Source organism: Trachurus trachurus (genome assembly GCF_905171665.1).
Source record: "Trachurus trachurus genome assembly, chromosome: 21".
In the NCBI taxonomy this organism is placed as follows: domain Eukaryota; kingdom Metazoa; phylum Chordata; class Actinopteri; order Carangiformes; family Carangidae; genus Trachurus; species Trachurus trachurus.
Window position 1 is genome coordinate 424,255 of NC_139899.1, and position 11,981 is coordinate 436,235.

The following is an 11,981-nucleotide window of genomic DNA, read 5'->3' on the forward strand; positions in this document are numbered from 1 at the left end:
TACTAATACATATTACATTATATTATCCCCATCTAGTGGTAAAAATAAGCTGATGCAAGTCTGTTTGCATAATAAACTCTATTGAGCGTATAAGGGTATACATGCGTCAGCCCTGTTATAAAAGAATCAGCTGACTAGTGCTGTTCAGTAGAAATATACATTTGGGAGTTACCTTATCTAAGCACAGTCCTGAGGCATTGTTTACTGAGGACTACAGAATAGGACAGTGGCTTTTCAAAGTAACGGTCATTGTCCATTTAATTCTATTTAAAACATGAAGAAAAATGGAAAAAATGATAGATAGATAGATAGATAGATAGATAGATAGATAGATAGATAGATAGATAGATAGATAGTCGGGCCTCACGAAGCGGCTTAAAGGGGAGGAGTTACTAGTTGCGCTGTTTGAAGAGCGGCTGACAGGAAAAGTATAGTTCGGATGGCGGTGGATGGAGCGGCTCCGCTCTCGTAGAAGTTGTAGATGAAACGTGTGATCGATCAGCATCTCCTCCAGAGTCATGCGCCTGTTGATCAGCCTGATATCTGCGCTGAGTTTGTTGGAGAGCGGCGGAGCGGCCGCAGAGTTCACTCCGGCTGCGGGACACTCTCTGCATATCGATGACGGGAACTTTTCAAACCGGGATCACATGAGACAAGAGCCCATTCAGTACCACCAGCAAGTGCTGGATCCCATGCCAGGTTGGTCTAGATCCGCTGTGGACACTCAAAGCTCAGTAAAACTAGCGATGATTTTTTATTATTTTTTATTGCTGTGTGTTTATAGAGGTTGTAAAGAGTAAAATAAACCAGAGATTACATGCTCATGTTGACATTTCTTGTTATTTCTAGCAACCGTCGTACTAAATGGCTTTTTGTACCAGATTATAGACTAAAATGTGCAGATTTAGTCGTGCTGGACCATCTGTATGAGGATTTGTTCACAAATCTGCTGATCTATTCATGAGTGATGAGTGATGAGGGGGCTCGCTGCTGTCACCTCATGAGTAACGCTTTCTCCATCTGTCTCTCTTCACTGCATCACCCGCCAACGAGCCTCTCGTTTATCACGTTATGTCTGTATCATTTAGGCTACAATATTCTAACAAAATGCCAACACTTTTAAGGGACTGGAGAGCTGGCCAAGAGTGTGTTAAAACATATGTGAGGTTCCAAAACAATAGAACTGGCACTAAGCCACAGCAAAGCAGGCCTCCTTCATTTCTCTCATCCCGGTTTATTCTGAGACATACAACCATCTTCTTGTTTACAGCAGAGCAGAGGATCTGAATGTAGTGACCCTGTTCACTTATCAACTGATTCATGACTAATTCATGTTCCTGTAGGAGTACATTACCATCCATCATCACATGATCCCTGTGTTCGCCATGTAACACTTGGAATTCTGTTGTGTCTCCTCTCCTCTCCTCCTCCCCCCTGCCCCGGCCCGCCTCCTGCTGACTTGCATGTCCTGCCAACCCATCAGTACAGACTCTACTCGCAGGGGAATGACTGCCCACTTGTTTGTTCTATTAAATTTTTTTTTTTTTAAAGGAAAAAGAAATACAAATGTACAACAAGCACCTTCTCTCTTGAGCCAGATGGGCACTTCTCCTCACGCTGAGATTAACATCTCCATTGTTCCCGTTAGAATTGGCAGAGCAACAGATGCAAAGATCTAATCATTTTTCCCCCAGGGAGGATTCTGATACTGATCTGAATAACAGGCCTGGTGTGTGTGTTAGAGCATCCACCCCTCACCATCCTCTCCATCCTAATCACCTTTTGTCTCAGATCTCAGGTCATTTGCTACTGGTTTTTTTTTTTGCTGACTTGTGCTTAGAGCTGATTTGGCCTACTTATTAAAGGATGCATTTTTTTTTCTAGCAGTGGAATGTCTGGCCTACTTCCAACACACAGACACAAACAAGCATGTTTGTGGGCAGGGTGGGGAGGGACAAGGGGGGCCACCAGGGATAAGTCCCTGTTGGACCATCTGTTTACCCTGCCTGGTGGTCTCACAGAAAATGACCAGTCAACATGTTTTTGTTCCTTCCTCATGGTTTTAATCTGAGTATGTGGTGGTGAAAGGATGATGGATGGCGTGTGTGTATGTTTGATATGAAAGCAACTGCTATAACTGCATTTGGCAACAGGCAAAATGTTCTAATTTGAATGTGTATTGTTTAATTAATATTTATTGTAATATATACACATTGAAACTGAAATCATTTCATCAAAGTAGAGATTCTGTATATTCTTTCTATTGGGCTCCAGCACTCTCATGTATTAAAGTCTGAGCCATGTCACACACCATGGGGGATCTATTTCTCATCTTGCTCTGTGGCCTCAGACAGCCTTTCATTTCAATATACTTCATAACCCTCTTTGCGGTGTGGTTCAGTTGGCCAAATGGGGAGATTACAGTAATCTGGCACGGCACACCTCCACTTCAGATTTAGTGACTCCCTTCTGTTCTGTTTGGCCACCAAAGCAGAGCATACAGAAAGAGGAGGCTGCCTCTCCCAAAACAGGCATCCTCTTGTCCATCTGCACTGGCATACAGTCTGCCTCTCAGTGGGTTTAACTCTTAACGCAGCCAAATGTAGATATTTGTTTCATACTGGGGCAGGAAAATGGCGGCGCCCCTGGCAGCACCAGTCGTTTGTCTGCCTATACGATCAAAGGGAATTGTTAGGGGGTTAGGATATGGATTGATCTGGTTATCTGGCATTGGCACTCGCTGAAATAGTGTGAAAGCTGATAGCACGAGGCATTGGTTCATGAGTGTTCAGCAGGGCTTTGGCAGATCGTTTAGCAGCAGGATTATATGCAATCAAACCAGTAGCTACTGTCAGTGTTGAGTTGTAACCATTAGAGAGGGATGACATCATGGCTGGGGAGATTGCTGCTATACAGTAAGTAGGTACTGATGAAAAAAAACAATCCAAGAAGGAGCTTTTTATGGGTTCCTAGCACCAAATAACGATGATATACTGAATCTGTGGAGGGCTGATGATGAGACAACTGCTGAGATTTATGTCTCCCAAAACTTACTCTCCAGGCCAGATTCTGGAGAGAAAATTTATAGCAGGGAAGAAGGTGAAGGAAGGCTACCTTGATGCTGCCCAGTGCTCACGGAGGTTTGCAGCTGTTGGCACTGAGTTTCTTAAAAGCATTGTTCAGTGTTCGTGGGGACATTGTGCTCAGAGCTTTCTTGTCGCTTTCAATACCTTTTTAAATCTCTTTCTCTAAACTTTTGCTGTGATACTTCCACAGTCCCACAGCAAACGTGTTTACAATCCTAAACCTCATTTGAAAAAAACTCACAGAATTTTACATTAATACTACAAAAGTTGACCAAATGCATAAAAATATACATGAATTTGTTTATAGCATCAAGGCTTTGGAAACCCTATTTAAACAAAATAAAACTTTTTTCCCCCACAAAATTCTAAAATGCTCTGGACTGACATTTCAGTCAGACAACTAACGATTAAAAATGTTTATTGCAGCTTCATTATACATTTGAGTTTGGCGTCAAGGCTCCGACTTCATCGCTCCCTGACAATAGGATTTCATTAAAGTATATGGGAGTGATGAGAGACTATCTTAACCCGCAGCCTACAGGTGGATGCTGGGGCAGAAAGAAGGGTAGCGCTGTGAGATGCTGCTGTGTCATAGACGAACAAAGAGGACGATGGGTCAGCCACCCATCTTAAATAGTGTTGGCTGCCTGAACTAGCTCACAGGCTTCGCTCCATTTGTGGTGCTAGGGTCACCCCGATTATAACAATAATAAGAATGATAATTAGAGTTAAAACTGAAATCATAAGTGCAAACCCAACCTTTTTATGGATAAGGAAGCCTAACAACGTAACCAAGAGATGAGAAACAACTGGAATGATTGTTTTTAGTGTGTTTTATAACTAATTTAAAACTCAGGTCAAAACTGACCCTAACACAAGAGATGGTAGCAGAAAGCTGACAAGAAGAAGGAAGACAATGGGTATACTGACAAAAAAGGCCCAGGGGCCCACACCAAAAAAATGTTAAACCAATATTTTCATGGATAAGAAAGCCTAACAATGTAATCAAGAGAATAAGAAAACAAATTTGATGAAAAAACTAAAGTTTGAGTGTACTTTACAGCTGATTTAAATTTAAACATAGGTCAAAACCATAGGTCAAAACTGGCCCTAACACCAGAGATGGTAGAAAGCTAACACAAGACGAAGGTTAAAGATGCTAAAATGCCCAGAGCTGAGTAAAATGCAGAGGTTTTGATAATTCCCTGTGACTTTATCACTTTGAGTGGCACCTTTAACTTTACACATATTCATCCAATCCTTTGGTCATACACAAATATTGACTAGCGCAGCTTGAATGTATTGCATGTCCCTCAGGCATTGATTCTAGGCAGCATCTGCTTATCTGCATGACTAGCATTTAGTCATACTGAGTGGGCAAGAAGTGATGTATTGGTGAACGTCTCTTCATTGTTATTCAACACTGTACCGCTCAGAAATAAAGTCTTGTCGTCATGAAATTTGTATTGGATGTTGGTGCGCAGTGTGAAAAAAGGCTAATTGGGTTTGTGGATAATGTGTCACACTATGTGGGCCCTGAATGAGATTCTCTGGGAGCTACTTGACAGCATGTAATGATTAGAGCTCCCTCATGAGAATAACTTTATTGGAAATATGTACTGTACTTAGCTGCCTGCTTTGCCGATGTAGCATAATGTTGTCTTAAAGGCTTACTCTGTTGTTCTTGTTGCCTGATTTTACAATTTGTATGTGTGTCCACCTCTTTTAAAATCTGCTGGGATTAATTGACTGATATCCTCGAGAGAGTCAGTAAATTAGTTTTCCTGTAGTGTTGTCAGTGAGCCTGGCTAGCCTGCTAGGTTAATTGGAACTGCAGCCAACTCCAATCTATTAAAGCACTAAGGGGGGGGGGGGGGGGGGGGGGGGGGGGGGGGTTGTTGTACTGCATAAAATGTGCTGGACAAAATAATAGGAACATGTATAAGTGTGTTACGTCAGGCAATCCACAGAGGTGTAATTCTGAGACTGCAATTTATGGCGTTTTCATTTTACTGGAAGCTTTGACCACCTGTGAAGCTGTAAAATGTTGAAGCAACAATAGTACCAGTTTCTTTCTTTTCTCCGCAGGTTCTTCCTTTAATCTGAAGGTCCAGGTCAGCGACGTGCTGAGTCGTCAGCCGCTGAGCCAGGCCGTGGTGGACGTTTACGTCAACTACACCAGGGCCAACAGCGCTCTTACCGGGGAGGACGGTGGTGTTTTACTTGACGTACCTTACCAAATGGGGCTGCCCATCACAATCGTGGTCAGCAAGGACGGCTATATTAGCACACTGCTACCGTGTACAACCAGCAGAATGCCAAGTAAGATGTACTGATGTCTGTATGTAGAAGTTGATTTGCTACATCATGACTCTTAAAGAGATAGTTGAACATTTTGGCAAATTGGCCCATTACCATAATCCCTATAGTCATAGCAGTAGGTTTGTTACCTTTAATTGTCGGTGCAAGCTATTTTTAGAATGGCGGAGCAGAGCCGCGAGCTGCTCAGAGTTACGCTACGGAGGCTAATGGGATTTCTTGGTTTCCCTCATCAAACTCATCAAATACACAATCCAACAACTCCAAAACGCTCTGGTGGACAAGTTCTGACCTGCACATTCACCACGCTATGAGATAATATTGGAACGTTATGAGACAGAGTTGTTTTCAAGGTAAATTCATGAAGAAAAAACACTGATGCACGTTCCCACTGGGGGCTGTTTTTTGGCAAGCAGTCTCTGCAGTTGCCTCAAAAACAACTCTGTCTCGTAACATTCTGTCTATAGGGATTACGGCAATGGGCCAATTTACCAAAATGTTGAACTATCCCTCTAAAGACCTTCATCTAATGTATAAATGTTACAAAGACAGTTTTGTTTTTATATGTGTCACTAGATCTCATTTTCAGAGGTCATAAAGACTCTTCTTTAACTAACCATTTTTTTCTATATTTGCTACACACTGTGTGGTTGTGTGTGTTTCTAATACTTTGTTAGTGAATCGTCCACAGTCTGCAGAGGAGGGACAGATAGCACTGTGTTTTTTTCCCTGCTTGGGGCACTTCAAATATCATATCAAAGAAGTAATTTAAAGAAAAGTGGTTGAAATATTGAGGGAAATCTCCTGTTGTCCTTTTTTTTTTGCTCCACACCACTGCACTTGACATTTAATTGAAGTGCAGCAGTGGACAGCACCCAAGAAAATCCATTTGGGAGCTTCCTATAGTCCATGTGGAGTGTCTGTGTTCCTCTGTCTCTGCTGCTCATTTGTCATCTGAAGAGCTGTGATACAAAAACCAGAATCTTGAAATTTGAGCGATTGTTTTTGAAGTGAATGCTTCCCCCCTTTGCCTCTGTGTAAGGTTCAATACGTGACTTTATATAACATGTTGTCAAGCTGCCATCTAGTGGTGAAATTGCTGATTTGTTTTTTGCATTTCCTCTCTCTGGTGCAGTATTTTCATCAGTGACTATGGCACTACTTAGTTTCAATCAAGGAAACATCTGGCTCTTTGAAGATTCTGTCCTCATCACTGGCAAAACATCTGGTACTGTATCGAGGAACTTCTGCTTATTCTCACTGTCTCTTTGCTCCACAGTACAATCATTCATTAACAGTTTCACATTATATCAGGCGGAGGTGGTGGTAATAAAAGGAAGATACATACACAATATTTGGTTACAAAAAGTCTATGTAAGTGTAAATATATTTCTCTCATTTCTAGATGCTTCGTCACAGCCTGTTGTCCAGTTTCCCAAGACTCTGCTGAATCTGACAGACAGCACTAATGTCACCTCTGTCAGAGCTTACCTGACCATCCCCAGGCTGTCATCAGAGGATGACAGCCTGCTCAACACCCTGGGCATCATGAGCAGTAAATCAGGTGTGTTTAAGTGTGAGTGTGTGTCTGCCTTCAAATTGGGTAAAGTGCAGTTCTTATAAGAGTTTGAATGACCAAAGTACAATTGATTAAAGGTATAATGTATAGGAATTCCCCCCATCTAGTGGTGCGGTTGCATATCTGAACGTATTCTTGATGTTGCATTCACGTGAAATGGGGCAGACGTCAGACAGACAACAGACGCTGCATGTAACAGGATAAACAAGCCTCTATGTAAACAAGTGGTCCACCAGCACGAGGCAAAACAATACAGGCCTGACAATATGTTGTCATGGTGATGTCGTGTTGTTTACCTGACCCACGTTTTACCGTCTTTCTCTAGTCGAGTAAAATGACATCCGGTTGGTTTGCCGACGGCCGTCTGCCTGACTGCACCTGAATGCAACACCAGTGCCTCCGTCCTTCCTCACACTACACAGTGGTGACAGTTTTAACAGGCCGAGCCGACAGCTCCGCTGAGTTTCTATGGTTACCTACGGTCACGCTGCCACTCAACGTAAAAAATGGTGATGCCTCGGTTCGGTGCGTTGCCCACTTATGTATTTGTAACGACTTGTAACAACTCATTCTAAGGTACCAGAAAGCTTTCATTTGTATGTGGGTGTGATTCCACTTCAGTGAAATACGTATTTATGAAAGACATATTTGATTTTTGCTAATAAAAAGCCAAATAAGTTACATACTGGGGCTTTAAAGTATGTTTTAACCTTATTTGGGAATTATAATATTTCTGTGCTGACATCTGGTCGTGGTAATAATATAAAAAAGACACAATTTTCCAAAAAAGTAAGAAAAAAAAGAACATTTGCATATTTTGAATGTTTTTGTTCAATTTTATTTCTTAGTTTTTTGTATTGTGTAGTTGTCGGATTCTTTTGTTGCGTCTTCTCTCAGTCTGTCTTGAGAGAGGTGAAATCAATGTCACTCCTTTAGCAGGAGTCTAGTCACTTTGTCACTAGCAGCAGTCGATAGTGTCAATCAAAGTGTCTCAGTTGAACTGGCACCACTTAGTCAAAGTGCTTTTACATGAATTCCATGGTGGAAAAGATAAAAGCGAGTAAAGTGAATGTAGCCAGTGGCACATTTTTATCCAGCTCCCCCTTAAGCATTGTCTCATTTCTTTTCAAGGGTATGTGAGCGTGGAGTTGAGCCCGGTGGCGGCTGTCAGTGTGCGCCTTTTCTCGGCAGACTCTGAGTTACATGTGAGTGGGCCCATACAGATCAGCCTCAGCATCCCTGACAGCTGTGGACTTCACATTTCAAATGTGGTTCCAGCATGGTTCTTTAACCAGACCACTGGTGAGTAGAAGTCGTGATGATACAAGCACGAATGAATGAATTTCCAAAGAAGACTGATGAAGAAGGCTGTGTTAGCACTGTGGAAAACAAATCCTTAAATGTAGCCACTCATTAACTGAACGGCATGCAAAGGGCTTATATAATTATACAGTCATTTCATAACATCAATAAAAAGACTGAAACTTTCAGTCCTTACGATGACTCAGACCTTTACTCTAATGGTTCATATCTAATTCTTTCTGTACATCCAGAGACTTATATCAGCAGAGATGAATATTAATGCAGTAAAATTATGGAGGCTTCTTGTCCTGCCAAGACCATGCTCTCTTATTAATTCTGTGATTCTGTGTTAATATGACAACTTAGCAGCGTTTTTTTACTAAATACATAGTCTTACTATTTGAAGTAAAAACTGTTGCCTTTAGACAAATAATGCAGTAGCTGTTTGTCAGATACGGCCCACTAACCTTAATCAACCCTGTTCTATTTCTTAGTGCATAGAGAATGTTAAGTCCAGTACTTTACTTTTATATGCACAGTTTTCTCCATTCATGTAATTATATGTTCTTTATTATGTGTAAAAAAGAAAGAAAGAAAGAAAAACATGTTTAAACACATTCTGTCACTTTGAGAGTGATGGACGTCAGGCATCACCTTCGCCCCCAAAACATCATTCCAGTTTCAGAGTTTGGGTTATTTTACATCATAAAAATAATAAAAACTCCAGTACAAGAGTTGTTTTAAAAGTCAGAAACTTTTGTCACATTGTTTTGTTATTGTTTGTTTGACTTTGAGGTGGTTGGATGAGAAAAGGACTAGGCAAGGTGGTCTCAGTCGATGGAAAACTCATGTGGAAGTTCACAGCTCCTCATCTGGGCTACTGGGTTGCAGCACCTCTGTCAGATACCAGCGGTAAGTGCTTAATATGATGATGTGTAAATACCAAATACAGTACAGTAGTAATACTGTGGTCTGTTTTTTTCTCTCTGTTTATTTGATTCTAAGCCGTGTGTGAACCAGGACTTTTTTTTTAGACGGATGTGAAATCTAATAGATAAGAGGGCAGTTCTTATTGTGGCAGTTGAATTCTTCTAACTGTGGAAGTTAATGGAAATACATCTCTGTGACTCTAATCTATTGAAAGAGACCAGGCCTTGGTTTGTGGATAAACATGGATTTATTACATGTCAAAATATTTTTCTTCAGGTATCTTTGGACTTGACATTCCCATCGACCTCCTCTTACACCATTCATCTTTCCTGATGGTTCTGCTGGGAGGACTGCTTGTTGTTATCATCTGTCTTCTGGTGGGATTATTGTGTTATCACAGGTAACAAAGGCTCCTATGTCCCACTATTTTATACATCCGAGAAGTTCTGATGATGCTGATTGCCGAGTGTAAAGTAAATATGCTCATGCTGATTTTGTGGCAAAGAAATCCCTCTGTGCTTTCTCAGCTTTTCTATACATCTTCAGGTTGGGGTTAGAATATATACTTTATCTGATGGGGCTGGAGAATTTAGTTCATATTTAGCAGTGATTAGAACTAAATTGTATGTTATTGAAAGAGTACCAAACACTGATGTAAGGTAGAACTTTGCACCTCCTCCGCTGCTGATATTTGCTCCAAACACTGACCCACCACATGGCTAATTATACTACATCTGTACTACAGTGAAAGCTCCTCATAGCACACAAGTTCAAGCACAAGTGGTGTGTTTATAATTATTGGCAAAGTCCTGTAGGAGTGATTGAAAATGTGGTGTGACACATTTTTCCTGCCATGACCCTGAAGGACATTGAAATGCATCACAGCTGTTGGGGACTGGAGCTGCTCTCTGCAGGGCCACTTTTCAATCCACGATTGTTTTATTATGTTCACGTCAATGCTCCTTTAAAAAAAGACTTCACTGTCAGTAAAACACTGAGCTGTTACACATAACAAATCATTAGTGATTTGCGGAACTGGATGTCTGTATAATATCTACTGAATAAGCAGTCTTTCCATGCAGGATGACTTCTCAGACAAATGGTTCCATTTCTTTGACTGTGGTTAAAAAACAATGTTCTTTCTTGTCTGCAGACGTCCCCTCGGTGAAACTGAAGCCAAGGCAATCTTACCAGGGATGAGAAAAGACCAAACCACATCCACATGTGATGATGAAGACTTTGAAGTATATTCAATGGACGCCTCTCATCCACAGGATGGGCTGAACCAGTCATTCACAGAAAAGGGGAACAACCAGCGCAGTTCCTCTGCCGATTTAATGCATGGTATAATTACCAATCCCAATGCTGTGGCCATTGCTTTAGAGTGTGCTGAACTGGACCTGAACACCGAATCTAATCTAGTTCCGGCATCTCTGACTGAGAATTTGTTTTTCTACAATCAGCCTGTCGCCATCCTTCACGCACCAGCCTTCTTCCATCTAGAGGAACAAGACGAGCAGCCGCACTGGAGCAAGTCGGCTACCCTGCCCCGTGCAGGGGGTTCAAACAGCACTGCCGGCGAGCCACCGAGCAAAGAAAGCTTCACCCAGACGCTGCAAAAAGGTCAGTCCGCCACACAGAGCCAGGCGGTAGAAAGTGAAGACCAGCTTGGAGCTCTTGAGGGCTCTCAGGCGGGAACCTCCACCAGCACACCCAGGGGTCCCTTCAGCCTCCCAGAGTCCGTGTCAGTCCCGGGAACATTAAATAAAATCAGAGACAGCAGGCACTCGGTACACGCCTTGGGAGAATTTTCTAAAATGCCCTCACCCCAGCCTCCCCGGGCCTGGTTTGTGTCTCTGGAGGGCAAACCTGCAGCTGAGATCCACTACTCTGTGTCTGACCAGCAGAGGAGACGAAGACCAGTGGAGAGTCGAGACACCAGTTTAGATTCAGGGGTGGACATGAGCGAACTGAACCAGGCGTCTGGACGGAGGACTGTGACGCTGGAGCGCAACGTTACATTCGTCAAAAGCGCATCCAGCAGCAAACATACACCTCCACAGTGAAAAAAACTTTTAATGGTCCACGCCTGAAGCTCCGATGATGATAAATGACTTCTTCACCATACTGATGAAATATTTACATCATAATATATGTGTAGGGCTTTATTTCCCTCCAACTACTGCACATGCAGAAGTGAAAATGTGAATCATATTGCACAGTAACAGTGGATTCTGTAATGTTGAACTTTAAATGTCCCATTGGCCCATTCCTTTTAACAGACCATCCATTACCCTCTGCCTCATATATATTAAACTCTATTCCCTCAAGATTCATGGACAATGGATGTCTTAACTTTACAATTTCTGAATGCTTATGTAAGATTAATAATATGTTTGATATATACTTAAAGTGTGTTTGTGCATGTTTTGGTGTACACTGCCATGAAATAAATCATTTCATTATATTTTAATACAAATAAATGAATAAATAATTTAACTTTTGTGGTGGCAAAAATGAGTTCTCTTTGTTCAGTAAAGAATTAAAAAGAAAAGTTTCACACGTCGGCTGTCTTTTCTTGAGGTTTAATAAATATTCATTAATGGAGTCAACTGAACAGCATAGTCAGTGGGTGAGTGAACTGAAGATGTTCTCAGGCTCACTATCTTTATAGTTCCCAAACACATACCAATAGACACAATATGGCACCTGCAGTGGTTCTGCAGTGGTTCTGCCTGGCCTCACCACCAGGACACAACTATTTA

The 11,981-nt window shown here is 41.8% G+C and overlaps 1 protein-coding gene across 1 annotated transcript; it reads left to right on the forward strand.

Annotated features, from left to right (window-relative positions):
- Positions 1-450: 450 nt before the first annotated feature.
- LOC311004943 (protein FAM171B-like) lies at positions 451-11,282 on the forward strand (the record flags this gene model as incomplete). The annotated part of the gene is made up of 8 exons (XM_083997181.1): positions 451-699; positions 5,175-5,408; positions 6,541-6,633; positions 6,811-6,969; positions 8,116-8,286; positions 9,082-9,198; positions 9,493-9,616; positions 10,370-11,282. The coding sequence occupies exons 1-8, from the start codon at positions 519-521 to the stop codon at positions 11,280-11,282; spliced, it is 1,992 nt and encodes a 663-aa protein (XP_083853307.1). The 5' UTR covers positions 451-518.
- Positions 11,283-11,981: the final 699 nt, after the last annotated feature.